Genomic DNA, 19,946 nt, shown 5'->3' with positions numbered 1-19,946 from the left:
AACATTCAAGGCCAATGGTAATAGATTTGAAAATTTCCATAGAGAAGTATTACTGCTCTTTCTGTTCTAAAGTCTAAATTACTAATTGCTAAGCTGTAGAGATTTAATTGTTCGTTGATTTAAACGTTCGTTACAAATATTTTATACAATCAATTGTTGTTAAAATAAAATGGGAAAAATCGGTAGTGCTAACATGATGTATGATAATGCAAGCTCAACTTTTGAATCCTGTACTACTATGAAAGCTTGTACTCATGTACTGAGTACAATTTATATGTATTTGTTTTCCTTCTTTATCTGGCGTGTATCTACGCTAGTTGAGTCTAAAATATTTTATTTCTGCCAAGGTCACGTAAAAAAGAAATGATAGATATGATCAGTCGGTTTCAGAACCGTAATATTTATTTATATTTTTTACATCATTTGGTCTATTAGCAGCACTGACTATCATTAAATAAAATTATTTTTAATTTAATAAAGGCTGATATTACACTTACGATAGATTCAAGTAACATCTTCGCAATTGTTTTTAAGAGTAAACTTATAACAATTGGTCATCTATCATTTTGAACAGATACTCAACAAAGGTTTATTAAATCAAAAATTTATTAAATTCTTACTAACAATGCGTAGCGCTTATTGCATAATTTATTGTTGAAAAGCGCTTAGTAAATTGTCAATGTCACGTTGTCAATTTGTCACATATCAGCTGGTCGTCGGTAAAATAATTTGTAAATGAGTAAAACTTTGAATATTTAACAATAATAAATACACTCGTATTTTATTTTTAAAATGAGGTTCAAAACGATTGGGCTTATAAAACAAATCCATACGTTGTGTGGTAGTACACCAAGCCGAAAATTTAGTACACTTATTAATACAAAGCGGAGAATAATTTTTAACCCCTTAAAGCTTTCATCGTTAGTGTGTGTATATTCTTCAGACAACAAAAAACATTTTTTAGAAATAGATAAAAAAGCAGAAGCTTTAAAAGGTGCTTTAGAACAAAAGAAAGTTCAAATTAAAGATACAGAGCAGAAAATTCGACAAAAAGGTGTTGAAATTGTTCGCGACTTGAAACAACAAAGACAAATTACTGGTCACAAGCTTAAAGTTAAGAAAGAACACTTAGTGAAGGATATTTTAGAAACAAGAGCTAAAGTTAGAGAAAAAATTGAGGAAGTTGTGGAGGTTGTAAAAATGTTTATTTTTATCAATAAGATTAATATCAATTCTTAAAAATAGTATGACACTTAATTTTATTTCAGAAAGAAAATGTTTTTACCATACCCAATATACTATGCATGACTAGAATAGTTATGTCTCCATATTTAGGTTATGTCATTTTGCAAGATCATTATAACTTGGCTCTAGGATTATTAGTATTTGCGGGTGTCACAGATCTGGTAAGTAACATAAAAGTTAAGTGCAAATTTATTTATATAAAAATTATAAAATACATAATCACATCAGCTCTTCTTTATGTTATAAAATAAGTGTACATGCATTTACAGTTAGATGGGTGGATAGCACGCAATTGGGAAGGTCAGTCATCAAAAATGGGTTCATTTTTGGATCCAATGGCTGACAAAGTCCTTATAGCCACCTTATTCATAAGTCTTACATGGCAAGATTTGATACCACTTCCTTTGACTTTGTTAATTGTGGCTCGTGACGCAGTATTGGTAGGGGCGGGTTTTGTTATAAGATATATCAGTCTACCACCCCCTGTAAGTATTATTGTTTTTGCAATTTCATAAATAATATTATATTTCAAGTTTTATTCCATTGAAACAAGTATTGCTAATTTTATTTATTTTATAAAATAGGTAGGTTGACGAGCACCTGATGGCAAGTGGACACCAACGTACCATACCAACACTGCTGTTTTGCAGTAGAATATCTGATAAGTGGTTAGTACCTGCCCAGATGAGCTTGCACAAAACGCTACCACCAGTAATATTAATAATTGACTTAATATTGTTTATTATGATAGTCTTGCATTTATTTGAAATGATGAGATCAAAAGAATGTATTCTATACATTGTTTGAAAATGTTATGAATAAAGCTACCGTAAAAAACTAAATTAAGGAAAAAAACATAAAGATATGAAAAGTATAGATAAATATTTAATAATAAAAAGTCAGTAAAAGATTTGGTAGACAATAAATAAATCATATTGAAATGAAGTAAAAAACATCATTATACATAATTAATTCACAATCAAAGGGATAAATTAATTTTTTCTCAAATTTTTTTTTCAGAAAACACTAAGTAGATATTTTGATGTGACTCATGCCACAGCTCAATTGGCACCTACATTTATTAGCAAAATTAATACTGCAATCCAATTGCTACTGGCAAGTTTCTTATTTTTATGTTTCTATTTAGGTGTAAATGAAATATTAAGTGTTATTTAGTTGTTTTAAATCTTTCAAATTTAAGTCAACACAGACTTATTTATTATTCTAATATATCAACCCTTTTGCTGCCTCAGAGAACATTAATTAAAAGCAAAAAAATATGTTAGTATGAAACTATTAAATTAAAATTTGAATCATTGAGTAGCATTACCAAGTCTTTATTTTCATTCGGTCAACTAAGGGATAGCAATATATATTTTTATATTTGAAATTTCAGGTGGGAACTGCCTTAGCTTCACCAGTATTCAATTTTGTAGATCATCCAGCTCTAAATGCACTATGTGGATTAACTGCAGCATCTACTGTTATTTCAGCAATCAGTTATATTATAAGTAAGGATACCTATAAACTCTTAAAGAAGAAATTATGAGCAATATGTGAATTTCATGTGTCGTCTTCCAGCTGTGTGTAAAAAGTAAATTTGGAATTAAAATGTTTTTAAACAGTTTTCCATGAAATGTAATTGTTAAGCCTAAAAAATATATCAAATGGTTAAAATAAATTTCTGATTTGTATAAAATAGGGATAGTTTTATTAAATCATTCTATTCACATGAATAAACTGCTTATAATGCACAAAATACTCATATATTATAAAAAAATGACAAAAGTACAAAATTATACTTAAACTAATAGAACAAAACAAAATTAAATTTCAATAACAATTTTGAGTCATATCTGAAATACAATCATAACTATTGATTACAAAAAAAAAACTGTCAAAATAATGGAGAGATTGATATAAAAACAGTTTAAAAAAATTAAGTATCCTTAAAATGTTTACAAAAATAATATGTGGAATGTTGACAGTTGTTAAGGAAGGAATATTTTGTTATTGTTTGTTAGCCAATAGTTAATGTATAAAATAATTTTAATAACAATTATATTAAAAAATAGACATAAGTAATATGACTGAATATTATTTAGACATTCCACTACAATATATAGAATGCCATGATATTACAAGCTGTAATACTTTAGCATTGTCAATACAAACATAATATTACTAACCATATCTTGGACACTACTGTTACTATTTAAAACTAATAGTCTTAATTTTACCAATTTCAAGTTATTATGTAACAAACTAATATTGGACTGACTGGATGGTGAGACAATTTCATAAAGGCACACTTGCTGTACAACCAAAAAGAGTTTTTGTATATTAATTATTATTTTATTGCTGGATAATTATAAAGATTTCATTTCAGTATAACTACCTTACGCACATGGAGATTAGAATAGGAACAAAATTTTAGAATACTTTTTTTTTCTAATTTAGGCCTATGTGAAAGGGCTATGGTGATATATGGAAAATAGGTATAGATAATTAAATTCTATATTCATTACATATTATGAAACACTATTAATACATTACTTAAGACATCAATAATCTCTTGAAAGCATAATAACAAACGGTTTAGAAAATTAGTTGTAAGACTAGATCAATTAAACAAGCAAAAATTTAGAGCCTGGGTAAGGTATTACCAACTTAATATTTTATAAACTTAAAATGACCATAACACAAAATAGTAATAATGTTAATAGTTAGAAAGCACAAAAATAACAAACTACTCTTATTTATATTACAAATTTAAATATAATATTTTATTTTTTATTAATCACTTATGGCAGCAGGTATTAAAAATATAAATTATTTTTATCTGCAACAAAATCGTTTTTTTAATTTATATAAAATATTACATTCTATATATAAATTACCTTCATTATTGACAAAAAGACAAATCAAAATTGTATTACAAAATCCAAAACTAGCTGAAATTTGCACCATTAACGAGCCAACATTCTTTAAAATCTTTGGCTTATATGCAATATATTGTCACATATATGCAAAAAAACGACTATTTTTATAGATTATTAATTAATACTTTTTTTAAATAAATAACCTGGAGTATGTTAAGCAAGCAGTAAAAGGCTAGTTGAATTTTGCAAAGCACCGAGTGAATTGAAAGTTCTAATACAAAGAGATAACACAATTCACAAAGTTTATAAATAATAATGTCATAACATAAAAACATTAATTCTATTTGATATTTTCAATAATTGTACAATAATAAAACTGACACTTGATTGCACATACAATTATAAAATATAAGTTAAATACAATATAATTTTTTTATGAAATGGTAACAGCACTTGCTTGCTTGAAGTATTTTGTAATGTTATACATTAGAGTGAATGTGAGAGGTTATTAGTGTACTCTAATGTGATCTGTTATAATCTAAATGTTAGTTGAGTAAATGAAAATGATTACGTGTATAGTCAGTTAATGCAGACTGTGACATGTTAACCCACTTTATTTATTAACTCATCACAGATGGCTGTAAGCTCCTCATTATCTTTAATTTTCTGAGCTAGCGATTCTTGTAAGGAGGAAGCATGCACCTCACTCTTTTTAAGCATAGCATTAAGTTTCAAAATCTCAGCCTGATGAGTTTTCTTTACAGAGTCTAGTTCTGCATTAGCTTTATTCAATTGCTGCATTGCATGTTGTCGTAATGTTTCGTATCGGGCCTCTAGTTTTTGTATTGCATCATTATTTTCTTCCACAGTTCTCTTTAAGGTCTCCTCATTACTCTTGTACCCTTGAATAATAACTTTACACCTCTCATATTTAGTATGAACATCGTTGAATGCATGCTCCATAGAAGCCAAATGAGCAGCAGCCTCATCACGCTCTCTCAGTAGAGTAGATCTTTCCTCAGTCCATCTTTTAGCTTCAGTTTCCCTTTCCCCTATAAGTGATGATATTGTGCGCTCATACTCTTCCATCACCACACTCATCTGTTTATTGTTTCTGACTTTTTCAGCAACACGTTGTGAGAGAGATTTTTCTTTCTCAGCATATTCCTCATTTTGCTCTGTAAGTTTTTTTATTTTTGTTTCACAATCCTCTAATCGCTCACGTAAATCTCTATTAAGGTCTCTTAGATTTTGAGCTTCTTCTTCTTGTGCTGTCAGCATTTCTTTAACAGCTCTCAGCTGTTCCAATGTGTGTGGGTCCATATCTGATGGTCTAGTTATGACGGGTGGTGGAGGTGGAAGGCTAGCACCCAAGTTTAAAAGTCTATCAATGGTAGCAATAGCAGGTGAAATTGTATTAGACTTAACTGGCGTAACTTTTACTGCTGAAGGCTGACTTCTGTTTACTGCGGGAGTTACAACTTGGGTAGGTTTCTCTGTATGGCCACTATTACTTGGTTGCACAGATAATTGTTGCATTGAGTTCGCAATATTTTGCTCTGTACCTGACATGGTACTTTACAAAATCTACACAAAAAATTAACTGTACTATATTTATAGTCTAAAGTTTTCGGACTCTGTCTGCTGACATATTCCCTAAAACCATATAAATTATTACTTTTCCAAGGACAGTGATATTGTTACTGAAAACATATGTATCAATAATATGCTTTAATAAATATAAAAAATGTATAACAAATAAAATCAAGATTAATGAAGCTCACCTATTGCTCGGAATTTTATTAAAACTACAAAATTTTTGTAAACATCCCACGCATGGAATTAAGAATTCATAATATGAATACGTTATTCCATTAATGTATGCATTAACTCATTTGTTTTTATTGCTGACTGTTTTTTTTTCATAATTTTCACAGTTGTTCACTTTATTAAAACTGATTCACTATTTTACTTTATTTGGTAAAAATTACGACTTTTCGCTAAATGGTCGACGGATGGATGACATCAGAATTCAGAATATTTCACAGATAATAATAAAATGTAGTAAACACAGATAAGCAATAAAACAATAATCCAGATATTATTTAAAATTCAGCCACGAAAATAATAATATTAAATACTTAGTTTTCCTTTTTTGAGTTGGAATAAGAACAATATAATAAATAAATACTACTTGACTGTCTCGTGGCTAGAAATCCCAGGTCGGGCCATTAAAAAGTTATTGGGTTTTTCTGTCGAAAATTCTCAGTAAGTAGCTAGCAGCCCGGAGTCTGTACACTCCCGTACCTTGGAGAGCACGTAAAGCCATTGTTCCTGCGTCTGAACTGTTTTCTGTCGTGTTGAATTGCCGTCCCATCGGATTATGAGTTGGTTTGCGTACACACTTATACACTATATGTCCTGCGCAGTTGGCTAATCTCTCTTGAGATTGACCGCAGTGGCTGAAATTGCTCCGGAGGACATCATTTTTATTAAAAAGTATAAGCTGTCGTTTGCCCGGTGAATTAAATAATTTCTATCTATTATTTAAATAATTGTTAAAGTAAATAATAGTTTTAGAACAGTGATTTAGTAAAGTAAAAAACAAAGCATTGCTTGGCCATTGTTTTTATATTTTGAAAATTAACATATTGTGGCGATCCCTTAAACATTTTATTAGGATTTTTACTATGTAATTATCATCACTAAATATCATAATTGAACAAAAACTATAAAGAAACATTTTTTTTTATTATGTAATAATATTATACTCTTTTTGGCTTAGGTATCAAATATCGACCATTCAGCGCATTACTATACATTTGCTTTAACCTACTATGTAGGCAGAAACATGAGAGTAGTTTGTATTAAAAAAAGAATAATTAAGTAATTTAATAATTTAATGTTTTAAACACCAACTATATATCTATCTGTTTTATACATTTCATACGCAAAATCTTCATCGTGCGTCGGATCATATTCTAAGCCTGGAAATAAAAATATTTTCATGAAAATTATACAACAAATCACATTATATTATTGGTTTTTTTAAGCAAATATTTACCAACGTATTCAATTTCCAGATTAAATACCCCATTGATTTTATCTCCGCAAGATATACCAAAGTGAGTCACTCTGTCTAATCGCACTCTCATTTGCTTGTCTTGTATTCTGCCCTTTGATCCCAAGATGAATTTTGAAAATGGAATCTGAAAATTTACGCGAAATAGGATTAAAAAACAATATACAGACGTCTTCTAACCAATTATAAAACCGCAAGTGCTGATGACGACCCAAAATAACTGTAAAAGTTATTGAAATACGTTTTTTTTTTAAACTCGCGATAACATTAACAATAATGAATATTTTTATTGTTGTTACGTAGAGTTTTCAAACTATATTGTTTGAATTGTATATCACATAATCGTAAAACTGAATAAATTATGATCTATTCATATATCTCAGTAGGTAGGTTAACGACTTACCTTAGCAATTTGCCAATAAGGACCTCCTCTGGTGTAGAGGACATAATGATATATGTCGTTCCACGTGATGTCATAATATCCCTCGCAAGATATATTTAACAAATACGATCTCCCATCGCCTCTTACTTTCAGGACAATCGTATTATATATATTCCAATTAAAAGTTGATTCTCGTTTAAATGATTTCTGTAAACATATTCCGATATTAACTACAAGGTTTTTATTCGTAGAAATAAATAATCATTGGTCATTCCACGATGTTAATGAACCATGGGTCTTGTCCGAATTTTGCAGTTTCAAATCCGAGAATACGCCACTTGAGTTGTTATGTGCTTAATTTCTATTTATAATCTAGCAAGGCGGTATAATGAAACATTGTTTTAAATCCATGCATGGACTGTTAGATATATGTAAAACACTTTTATGAGCGGAAGCCTTTGGGACATATATGGACTGTGTTACTTTTACTATTATGTATTTCTTCACTGCTTTCTTTTTTCTTCTTTTGTAATAAAAAGGACCAATCAAAAGCAACTTGTAAGCCATACAATGAGAGGGATATTAAAATGAAAATATAAAACAGAATAAAATTTTACAAGTAGATGATATAGGAATATTCTATTTGACTTTTTTCTTAACACATCTCTGATCCTAAGTAAACTAAGCAGAGCTTGTACTATGGAAACCAGACAACTGATATACTACATATACTACTTTTCTTTTGTAAACACATACTTATACTGATAATTACACCCAGACTCGGGACAAACAGACATGTTCATGCCCACAAATGTCTGTCCTGGGAATCGAACCCATAACCTTCGGCGAGATAGGCAAGTGTATCTATCAACCACGTCAACGGCCCGACATATAATCATGATAAATAATAATTGCAAATTTAATCTCGGGCGACTGGCTTTTGTATAAGCCATCATTAGTAGATAATAATCACATTAATCCAAAACAAAAAAAATACCCTTGTGTGAATGTTATAAGTTTTTTAACAAGTGTTAAGTCGTGTCCGATTTGCCCTTCCATTTATACCCTCACTCTAAAAACCCATTTTTTAAAGTAAAGACTTAGGGACCCGGTTTTAGGGTATAAAGTGCACTTGTCTTTGCGCACATACCTTAACCCATACTACCCACATCTACACCATAATATGCATGCCTCTTAATTAATGATGCGCTTGACAAACGAATAAATTGGTTAATTTTATTAATTAACAACTTGTCAGTAGGTTTTACAAAAAGCTAGCTAATGTAAAAATAAAAAATTACTAATAAGTGTTCATTTAAACTGCTTCATTTACAAAAATGAAGCAGTGGAATTAGTTAAAAAAAATCCCTAGATAGTAGCTTGGCTAATTTATTTCCACTGAAATAAAATATACTAACCCTTATTCGTTTAGAGCGAAAAGAACAATAACCTGCTTTTTTAACTCGTCCATCTTTTGGTACTCTAGTGTCCAGATAGCCATGAAATAGCGCTCTACCCGCTGGGCTTGGGTCAAATCCACAAGAACTATATCCTTGATTGTGGTCACTATCACAAGTTGTAACAAAGTTGTTTATGACACTGGGATCATTAAAACACCATATCAGATCTGTTTCACCTGGAAAAATATACTTTCTAGATTAAAAGGAAAAGTACAATATGATCTAATTTAAAATACACCTAGCAAATTGGAATACATGTTGATCTTTAACATGAACATTAGAACATGTATAAAAGAGACAGCAACAACAAAAAGTATTACTTACATTATTATTAATCATATTATAATGTAATTTACAACAAATTATTAAAATTAAGATAAATTGTTGCATTAAGAGTTTGTGTTCTAAACATTTTTAAAATTAAATATTCAGTAAATATGGGTACGGAAGTAATATTCATGAATTAATTTAAGACAAATGAAACTAACATTTTCTACATATATCTTTATGTCACAATAGTTAGCAATTTAAGTGTCAATAAAGAGTTAATAATACAAATTAATAAATTTAAAAGTTAAAAAATAATTTCTTAACAAAACTTATGAGATTCAGCAAAGCAAAATATTTTATACAACTAAATGAACATAACAGTTCTAATAATATTAAAAAAAAACCTAAAAAGCACCACCACAATAATTTTAAATAAAACAAAGTCAAATTCACTTCTATGGCTCTTGTTTGTCAATAAAACGTCTTAAATGAATTAAAACTATATAAATCAATCTTATTGTATCATTAGACATCTCAACAATTATTTTCTTTCTTAATTTAACATAGCATAAGTAATTGTTACCAAATAAAATTATAAGTGCAAAAAAATGTTTATAGGAATCACAATGCTATCTCTAGAGCAAACAAGTGCTACTACTAAAAATGCAAGAATAAGTTATTATTAATAATTATTCTTAGAAACTTCTTAGAAAACAGGGTTTATGTTAAAATACAAATCATATCTTGAGCTGTTGATAGTTAGCGAACTTCATTGATAAGTTGATCACATATTCTAGTCAATTCCTCATTATCTCTTGTTTTTTGTATCAATGACTCTTGAAGAGAGGATATCATAATATCATGTTTTTTAATTGTAGCATTTAATTTTGTGATTTCAACATTGTGAGCCTTTTTAATATTTTCCAGTGTTTCATTTGCTTTATCTAAATTATCCGCCGTAACCTGCTTAAGATTATTATACAGTATTTCATATTTCTCCAATCCTGCCTCATACTCGACTATTTTCAGATTAAGAACTCTTTCCCTCTCTTTAGAATCCAGGATCAAAGTCTTACACTTCTCATACTTTGTTAACAAATCATTAAAAGAGCTTTCCATACTTGAGAGATGATTAAGTGCTTGATCTCTTTCTAATGTTAGTTTTTCTAAGTTTTCCTGTGACAATATTCTTTCTTTTTGTTGCTCACCAATTATAGAAGAAATGGTTTTTTCATATTCCTCCATCACAATACACATTTGTTTATTATTTATCGTTTTGTCATTAACTTGCTGAACCAATCTACTTTCTTTTTCTTGTAACATATCTTTTTCATCAGTTAATTTTTTTATTTTACTTTCTAGATCTTCTTTTGTGCGGGAAAATTTGTGTTCAATATCTTGTAAAGACGATTTTAACTCTCTGTTTTCCTGTCTTAAAAGCAAGACCTCTTGATCCTGATTCTGTAAAATAATTCTTAATGACTGGAGACGATCAACTTCTGCCCCATACTGTGGACGACGTGGACTTCTTGGAGCAGCTGTTGGAGGGGTGTTGCCAGCAAAATTTATAAGTCTGTCTGTTGCTACTTGGCTTGGTGTAAGTATGGCAGAAACACTTCGCACTAGAGCTGGTATTGGTTTAGTCTGTGTTGTACTAGGCTTTGGAACATCACTGCTTACAACAGGTGGCACGACCTGAGTTGGTTTATCTTTTCCGTTCTTAGAAATCATTGAAGCTGTTGACGAAGTGTGTTTATGAGTTTCAGTAACATTTTCAGTTAAAACTGATGTTGTACTGCTAGTCTCATAGCCAATATCACATTCAGAAGAATCTGTTTGTGAGTTTTGAGCATTATCAGATGCATCTTGCATCATTTTCTTCGCATAAAGTGGATCAAATTTCACAAATAAACTTTCTTTTCCTCTATCGATCAAAGTTTGATTTCTATTTGTTTCTGCACATTTAACGAGGTAATCTAAGCTGTGAGCATCCATAAACATATCATCGCAAATTGGTACTTCTTGCATAGTTATATCACATATACTATCAAAATCGCTACCTGTGAGAAAGTCACTCGTAACATTAGTTTGATCAGAGATTTCTCTTGATTTTTTGGGTGATAGTGCCATAAGATCATCCACTGATGAAACAGGAGTGATAAAGCTTTCATCAGAAGCAATAGTACTAACTCGTGACGACAGCATATTTTCAGTTTTTATTTCACTGTTTTTTATTTCGCGATTGGAACGACTATTATAGTTATAGTATATATTGTTTAAACCACATTTATCATTTTTAAAGTTCGACGAATTAAAGGAAGAAATATTAGTAAACATTCGATCTATTAGGTCGGCGGTTTGTTCTTATGTCAAAAACAACTTAATAAAACATTTAATATGATTTGGAATTATTTGAAGTTCTCAATCCCTTAACTTTTAATCACGGGTAGTATTAAAAGCAAAACAATAGCTATCTATATTTATAAAATATACTATCCAGCCGTTGTTGAGAAATAACGGAAAGTTTTGAAACTGATGATGAGAATACAGATTATGTCTACAACCTATAATTTTTAAAGTGACAGCTTTGATAATTTATATATCAAATTCAAAAAGAGAAGGACGGCATAATTTATTAATTTTATTATTACTAGCCAGTAGCCATGTTTTATGAGTCCTAATGATAAATATTAAAATTAGGGCAACAGATGTAATACAATTTAAATTTGGTACTTTTATGTTAATAAAATGCAGGTACTATGAAAAATGAAGTCAAGTGAGACAGCTGATCCATGTTTCCGACAATAGTTCCTCACTATATTATATAAATGGCTAAGTATATATCAAAATTATACTTCTACTCTACAGTTACATATAGCATGTGTCTAGTGCGAGGTTTCCAATTTCGATGGCGTTTTATACCGTGGCATTGTTAACTGCAATTTGTATGGAATTCGAATTACTGTCACTGTACGGCGCAGTTTTAATTCGTATCTAGTGTAAAATTTAACTATTTTTTTAAAGTAGATAACAAGTGTGAAAATACGACTTACTTATATGTAATATATATATATATATATATAAATATATATATATATATTTATTTATTTTGGAATTTTTATATATATATATTTCACAAAAAAAAAACGCCAAAAAATTAATATATGTATAAAGTATAAATAAATTTATAGCTGAAAATCATTTATTAAATACTATTTAATAATGTTATTTAGTTTTTCGCTTAATATATGAACTTGTATGGATAATATTATCTTGATTATAGTTCAGAAATATATGAGTGTTCTTAATACTTTATATGAACAAACAAGTTTTTTACTACTTGTAGCTATTTTGAACTTTTGAGAAGTCTTAGGATTTTCTAAATAAGTTTTTTTTTTATTTTTTATTGAATCCACCTACCGAGGTGCTGAGCATATGGACAACTTGATGGTAAGTGGTCACCAACACCCATAAACATTAGCATTGCCAATGCGCCACCAACCGTGGAAACTAAGATGTCCCTTGTCCCATATGTCCCTTGTGTCTGTAAGTACTCACCACCCTTCAAATCGCAACACAACAATATTGAGTACTGCTGTTTTGCGGTAGATACCTACCCAGATGAGCTTGCACAAAACCCTACCACAAAGTAAAATATTTTGTTGTTTTAGGTAGGTAATGAATACAATATTTTGTCATTTTATTGAAGTCTTTAAATGAAAGATGCACAGTCTCACAGTCAGACTTTTATTGGGTATTTATTTATCAACGTTTTTAATTTTTATTTATGAATGGTTTCTGTCATGAAAATTATTAGTAGTTAAAAATATTTAGGATCTTAATACAGAAACAAATACCATATTCCAAGAATGACATATTGACTTTGCAAAATTTCTCATGTTTATACTATAATTATAACAATAATTCTTTCCTAAACATACATAATATTACTATAAACATACCGATGGGAGTCTTAAGCTCCAAGATTATAAATAGATTGAGGAGCTGTTTTTGCAGAATGAAAATTGTTTCAATATTCATTGCACAGTATCAAGATCCATTGTCTAGCTTTTTTAAATGCCTATGCTAGAAAGTTGAATTAACATTTGAAAATTGAAATATTAACCATTAGGATGATGCACTTTTACTATTTTAATGAAAGTTCATTGATACCTCTACTATAGAAATCTTGGTGAAGGGAATATATGAACTCAAGACATTTTTTAGTGCCTTATTATACAATATTTGTTTGTATGTCTATAGCGAAGACTATAATATCTATAAATGACTTAGCGATTTGGTATATTGACATCATATTTTTTTTACCAATGGCATTTAATTACCCGCAAGCTCTTTACTGGTGGTAGGGCTTTGTGCAAGCTCGTCTGGATAAGTACCACCCACTCATCAGATATTCCACCGCAAAACAACAGTACTTGTTATTGTTGTGTTCCGGTTTGAAGGGTGAGTGAGCCAGTGTAATTACAGGCACAAGGGATATAACATCTTAATTCCCAAGGTTGGTGGCGCATTGGCTATGTAAGCGATGGTTGACATTTCTTACAATGTGTCATTGTCTAAGGGTGTTTGGTGACCACTTACCATCAGGTGGCCCATATGCTCGTTCGCCTTCCTATTCTATATAAAAAAAAAGCTCATAACAATATAATAAATAATATTATTACACTAACATTTTTAATAGCTGTTATTTAAAGAAAATAACTACATACTCAATGTTGTTATTTTCTTTAAAACATGTAGTTAAAGATTGGCGGGTAAACATCTCTTATAAGAATGAAAATAACTTTTTTATAAATTCAACCTCTGAGAAATATAACACCGAATAAATAAGGAAAAGACCGCAATTGAAGAAAGTAAAGTATTCGAATTTGATCTTACCTGGTCGTGCAATAAGCAATGGATCCGCTGCTATGAACTCTTTAACTTCTTGAGTAAACAATTTAAATTCTGTTTTAAGCTCTTTGAATCCATCTTTAATATGTTGGATTTTACCAGGTTGTTCTTTACTGTTATAACCTCCTTTCCTATCCCTTTCCCAAAACAATTGACGTTGCGGAATTCTATTTATAAAAGAAGAAATTTTCAATAAACATGCATCCTTTTGATTCAAACATAATGTAACGGAGAAACGATACATTTGAAAAGTATTTAATTTCAAGCTTTTAAATAGTGCCATTTTGTACAAATGATTAAATTTTAAATTAATTGTAATTCAATTCATCTTTAATTGTAATCAATTTATATAACCTCTTTTAATGTTTACAAGATAATTGTCATTTTAATAAAATATTTATGTCAGATGTCAAAAGCCAGCTGTAGTTTGAGGAACGGCTACCGCGGTGTTGTCACTTTTTTTTTCAAATGCTTATTATTGTACATTTGCTAAAATATGATACTGCAGCAATATCGCAATTATTATAAATGCTTGAGTCAAGTTCATTATTTCAACCCTGGAGTTGACTGCACTGAAACGTTATTATCGCTGCTTTTGTGGCGATCAAAGTCAAACAATTGATCAAATTGTAACTTAATATTAAAATGTGATCTGTGTTAAATGGTAACACTAATAAGTATAGACTGTTCCAGTGGTTATATACTCTGTTGACTGCTCGTGCTCGTCAACTGTTTATTACATTACCTGTGATATTTTGCATCCGTTTTGATTATTTGATGAAATTGCAAGTACAAGAACTGCGCTTGCAAATAGTATTACAATAAGATTTAAAATAATAAATAGTTTTGTAAACCGCATAAATTAATTAAGCAGTTATGTCATATCAACTGTATAGAAATACGACAATTGGAAATACATTACAGGAAAGCCTTGAGGAATTAATACAGGTACACAAAAACATTATTTGTATGTCAAATTGTATTTGTTTTAATAAAATTATACTAATTTATTATTCGATTTGTTTTCAGTATGGTCAAATAACACACTCACTGGCTTTAAAAGTCATGTTACAGTTCGATAGATCTATAAATCAAGCCTTATCCAACAGAGTAAAGTCTAGACTAACTTTTAAGGCAGGAAAGCTAAATACTTATAGGTATATACGATATCAAAGGTTTAAATTCGAAATTATCATTTGTGAAAGTTCAAAATAAATTTCTATTTTTCAGGTTTTGTGATAATGTATGGACATTTATGTTAAATGATGTAGAGTTTAGGGAAGTTCAAGAAGTTGCTAAGGTGGATAAAGTAAAAATTGTTGCTTGTGATGGTAAAAGTAAGTATTGCATGTATTTATACTATATATACTTTTATGCTACTGGTAGTAACAGAAATGAATGTTTAGTAGTCTCTAGTTTGACTCCTTCTATGGATCCTGTATTTTTTGTTAATAATACTATTTTAAAAACTAACATTTATTTAATCTATGTATTTAGATAATTATCATTTAATATAGTTGAGTTTTGTGTCACAAATACCAAAAATGTGTGCAAAATTTAGTCTCATTGGTTTGGGAGGAAAGTTAAAAATTCAGTTGCCAGTTTATATCCACATTCTATAATGTGAAGCTAAATCTTGTAAAAAATGACTTAAATGTTTTCAATCTCCTCTTATTATAAATTATGGCAACAAATTTCTTGCTCTTTTAAAACTAATTGACCTTTTAATATTTTCAGATGTTGATGATCGAAGGTAATGAGAAGAGTTAGTTCTAATTATTTTCAAAAAAATTACTGTTTGCTGTTTCTAAATTATTAATTGCTGTACTCAAAAAATGTTTTGTTAAATGATTTTTGTTTATGAAATATTTTTCCACTAATAGAATTAAACAGTAAATTGTTGAAACCTTTTTTATTCTTTATTATACAGTGTTCTGTTTTTTTTTTAACTGCCTTGTATGGAGAGTATGGAAATATCTTAAAACATCAGGATAACAATGGCTTAACATGGCTAAAATAAAGTACACTTTTTAAAAAATCTTAAATCATACTTAATATGAGTTGTATTTACTAAATAACAATCTTTAGTATCATTCAATCTTACATTATGCATATAAATGTTTTGGTCAAGTGTAATTTGCCCATGGAATGGATGCATCAAAATCTTGCAGAATGTTATTGGGAAACTGTCTTTCCAAAGTTATTATTTTATAATATATAGTATTTTATGGATTCCTTGATAAATAACAACATTTAATAATGTATGTCACCATCATAAAAGATGTACTTTATAGTTGCAATCTTAATCTATGATAAAAAAAGTATTGCTTCATTTTCAAGTGTGGTCACCTATGTTTAATATAGAGGTTTTAGTGTTCTTTTTTATTAAGGTGATGATCATTCGAATTACGTGTCATATAAGAAAAAAACCTTTTATAGAATTATAGATAGTCAAAGATCAATATTTAAATATAATATTATTATATTAGAATTTATATTCAATCTAGATTCCGTATAAATCGCACTACAAATATCACAAGCTGTGTTAGTTGTTAAATGAAATAGTAGATAGATGCTAACTATAACTATAACTGCTGTAATTTTTTTGTAGCATCGCTTAATCATTTTAGGATTGTGTGTTATGATTTTTTAAATTTTGTAATTGAGTATTACCTTCATATATTGGTTTAAGCCAGCCTTAGGGTCCGTTCACACAGACCGGCTCGGAGAGCATCGGCCTGCTTTTTTCTTTTCACACAGACCGGGTCGTATACGCTTGGAATTGGCCGGAGCGGAGCCGCCAACTATTTCACATCGACCGGCTGGAAGAGATCTGAAAGCGGGTGCGAGCGAGAAAGAGCACGCAAGCGGAGCCGGTCGGCTCCTTTTATTACTTCACACGAAGCGCGTTCAGGCATTTTTAATGACAAAAAAGGTGCAAATGCAAAAATAAACTTTACTACAATCACTCAAAACACTGTTTCCAACGTGATAAAAATCTGCTCTCCTCTCCGAGCCGGTCTGTGTGAACGGACCCTTACTCAACCTTTTATAAGGGCCACAAACACGTGTTATACACATGGTGTCGCGAGACGCAAACAAAAAATATTTAGGGTAATGATTTATTAGGTTTCGGAATTGTTACAAATTGAATTAAACAACATATTTTGTCATTTTTTTATCAGTCCAGACTTTTCTAACACTGCAGTGTCCTTGGTCACAAGTGGTTATATGATTTAAAATATTTACGTGTGAATAAAAACCCTTTAAAAATTTTTTTTGGGGTTAAAGAAACTTTATTCTCATCAAGAAACACATTCACTAACATGAGAACATAATATTACTACAACAATTTCCAAGCGGCGCGGCAAAGCATTATATATACATAATATTTTTAAATGTTAGAAAAATACAATTTCGGAGAGGGTATCTGTGAAAACTTTGCATGATTGTCGATAGACTAGTCTTATCGCAAATACACGGATTAAGTACAGCTATTTGATAAATCCTTTACTTCATCATTAACATCCACAGCCTTCTTTATCCCACTGTTGGATATAGGCCTTTCTCTTCTCAAGACATTTGCCTCGGCTCTGTGCAATACAACAAGCCGAGATGGCCCAGTGGTTAGAACGCGTGAATCTTATCCAATGATCGTGGGTTCAAACCCGGGCAAGCACCACTGTATTTTCATGTGCTTAATTTGTGATTATAATTCATCTCGTGCTTAACGGTGAAGGAAAACATCGTGAGGAAACCTGCATGTGTCTAATTTCATTGAAATTCTGCCACATGTGTATTCTACCAACCCGCATTGGAGCAGCGTGGTGGAATAAGCTCCACAACCTTCTCCTCAAAAGGGAGAGGAGGCCTTAGCCCAGCAGTGGGACATTAACAGGCTGTTACTGTTACTGTACTGTGCAATACTGGTCTTAACTCTGGAAAAACGCATTACGCGTTTCCCCCACGGGAACAGTGGGGGGCTTGTCGGTGTCCAAGGCGCCGAGTGCACCCCGAGCATCGAAATACCCACTAAAAAACCAGCGGCATCCTTTCCGTCTTAACGAGGAACGCCACAGGATCGCTTTCGCGTGCTACCGTGGCGCTATGACGGCCGGCCCGCATACGCGGGCCTTTGCTGGTCCTGATTCAACCCGTGAATTTGATTTTTGATTTGATTAAGTTTTTAATTACAATATAATATTATTTTAAAGATTGAAGCTAAGTTGAGCAAGTTTGTCTATAACTAATACAAAAGTGAATATGGTGTAGGGCTACCCGAGATTTATTTCAGCGTTAAAAAAATGCCCGAAATTAAAAAAATACGGCAAATATTCATAAAATGGAATTGTAAATTAAAAGTGGAGAAGTCAATGTTTTGTTAAATTTTCAGAAACCTGGCATGACGTTGTCGAATATGATTTAATACTGAAAAAAATATTAAAATAAACTATAAAAAAGCATATTTTTTTACTCAATATAAACAATAAAAGTTTATTGAATGTTGGAACGCCGTCTCCTTGGAGGTGGGTGCTAATGGTGCCTGTGTCCACACTGAATGCGCGGTGACTAGGGACTATGGCGCGGGGGCGCGTGGTGGCCACAGTGACGAGCGAGCTTCTATAGCGATAAGACTTATTTCAGGTGTTGTAAACTATGGACGAGGTTTTGATATTTTTATATGATAGTCCGATCCTATCCTATTAGATATCCGATACGATAGCAGGCATATTAAACTTACATACACTTCCACTAAATTGTTCTTTTATTTCGTTCAATAATTTTCTTATTTTACGCGATTACTGTGGTGTGGATGATTACTTTGCCTGTTGGTTTAGATTGAATAGCACTTATAAACACCTTACGTAATTTTACAAAAGAAAGGTTAGCAAAAGCGCATACTCCGGGCGACAAGACCGACCTGGTTTGATATCACCGCCAACCGCGCATTAGCTCGCTTGTTGTCTAGGCTCGTAGTGTAGCCATAATGCGCGGATAGGACGTTTGAAAACTACGCGTGCTAGGCGCCTTAGTCACTACGCTATGGACGCAAACGGCGGTTTCATAAGTTTGATACTTCGCGCCCGTCGTCGCAACCGCGTTAGGCCGTCAAAGTGGACGCACACTATGACTAATGCTGTTAACAATCACATTTCTTAATGTTAATTTGTTTTGTTCCAATAAATTATTTAAAAAAAATACACTCTTAGATTAGATTACTCTTCCAAAAATCCGTAAATCGGTAGAATGCTCTCATCAAAAGGATTCTAAAATACTTAAGGCCGAACGAATGCGACAACTACGACATCATCGAAAAAAAAGACAATCTCATTGCTGGCTTGATAGATGGTCAATATTAATAATATCACACAGACATACGATAACCGTGACGATTCCTACCTCGGTAACACCAGCATTAATGTCTTCAGGACACCTGAAAGACACCATACCTTTCGATACCATGTAAACCGTTCGCGTTAATTTATTTATTGATAAATTATAAAGTTTATCTTGTTTGTGGCGCGGGGCCGAAACTGCGCTAGCTGTAATTCTTAATTTATTGGGTGGTTGACTTTCAAACGGGCCCCCTGATGGTGAGTGTTTAACACAACAATACTAAGTATCGATGTTTGATTCGTTGAGTATGGTTTGAGTTGTAAGTGAAAAAAATTGGTACCGAAGTTTCTCAAAACAGTTATACTATTAATGGG

At 31.0% G+C, this 19,946-nt stretch overlaps 5 protein-coding genes across 7 annotated transcripts in view; 2 read left to right on the top strand and 3 right to left on the bottom strand.

Moving 5' to 3' along the window:
• Window positions 1-695: 695 nt before the first annotated feature.
• Window positions 696-3,024, top strand: LOC126776004 (probable cardiolipin synthase (CMP-forming)). The gene is made up of 5 exons (XM_050498254.1): window positions 696-1,191; window positions 1,269-1,406; window positions 1,515-1,730; window positions 2,266-2,361; window positions 2,642-3,024. Exons 1-5 carry the CDS (start codon window positions 793-795, stop codon window positions 2,792-2,794), a joined length of 1,002 nt encoding a protein of 333 aa, XP_050354211.1. The 5' UTR covers window positions 696-792; the 3' UTR covers window positions 2,795-3,024.
• Window positions 3,025-3,186: 162 nt separating this feature from the next.
• LOC126776008 (transforming acidic coiled-coil-containing protein 3-like) lies at window positions 3,187-6,145 on the bottom strand. Its single transcript, XM_050498259.1, has 2 exons — window positions 5,912-6,145; window positions 3,187-5,783 (listed from the first exon to the last, which is right to left on the bottom strand). The coding sequence occupies exon 2, from the start codon at window positions 5,697-5,699 to the stop codon at window positions 4,731-4,733; it is 969 nt and encodes a 322-aa protein (XP_050354216.1). The 5' UTR covers window positions 5,700-5,783; window positions 5,912-6,145; the 3' UTR covers window positions 3,187-4,730.
• Window positions 6,146-7,009: 864 nt separating this feature from the next.
• Window positions 7,010-14,602, bottom strand: LOC126776010 (complex I intermediate-associated protein 30, mitochondrial). 2 transcript variants are annotated; one of them, XM_050498261.1, is made up of 5 exons: window positions 14,221-14,602; window positions 9,010-9,227; window positions 7,613-7,798; window positions 7,192-7,336; window positions 7,010-7,114 (listed from the first exon to the last, which is right to left on the bottom strand). In XM_050498261.1, the coding sequence occupies exons 1-5, from the start codon at window positions 14,516-14,518 to the stop codon at window positions 7,035-7,037; spliced, it is 927 nt and encodes a 308-aa protein (XP_050354218.1). In that variant the 5' UTR covers window positions 14,519-14,602; the 3' UTR covers window positions 7,010-7,034. The 2 variants fall into 2 exon arrangements, with proteins under 2 accessions (XP_050354218.1, XP_050354219.1); XM_050498262.1 differs by having other exon boundaries at window positions 7,196-7,336.
• On the bottom strand, window positions 9,574-11,936 carry LOC126775972 (uncharacterized). The gene has a single exon (XM_050498209.1). It carries the CDS (start codon window positions 11,656-11,658, stop codon window positions 10,081-10,083), a length of 1,578 nt encoding a protein of 525 aa, XP_050354166.1. The 5' UTR covers window positions 11,659-11,936; the 3' UTR covers window positions 9,574-10,080.
• Window positions 14,603-14,963: 361 nt separating the features above from the next.
• Window positions 14,964-19,946, top strand: part of LOC126776038 (transcription initiation factor IIA subunit 2) — a 61,135-nt gene continuing 56,152 nt past the window's right edge. Inside the window, exons 1-4 of one of the 2 annotated variants that reach the window (XM_050498296.1) lie at window positions 14,968-15,183; window positions 15,265-15,392; window positions 15,466-15,572; window positions 15,973-16,142. In XM_050498296.1, the coding sequence (XP_050354253.1) occupies window positions 15,112-15,183; window positions 15,265-15,392; window positions 15,466-15,572; window positions 15,973-15,992 (327 nt within the window). In that variant the 5' untranslated portion in view covers window positions 14,968-15,111 and the 3' untranslated portion in view covers window positions 15,993-16,142. Of the gene's footprint in view, window positions 15,184-15,264; window positions 15,393-15,465; window positions 15,621-15,972; window positions 16,143-19,946 lie in introns of those variants that run through there. The other variant, XM_050498295.1, reaches the window with a different exon arrangement.

Source organism: Nymphalis io, chromosome 19, assembly GCF_905147045.1.
Source record: "Nymphalis io chromosome 19, ilAglIoxx1.1, whole genome shotgun sequence".
NCBI lineage: Eukaryota > Metazoa > Arthropoda > Insecta > Lepidoptera > Nymphalidae > Nymphalis > Nymphalis io.
The sequence above is the reverse complement of the archived record's forward strand: the minus strand, read 5'-3'. Positions and strand labels throughout refer to the sequence as shown.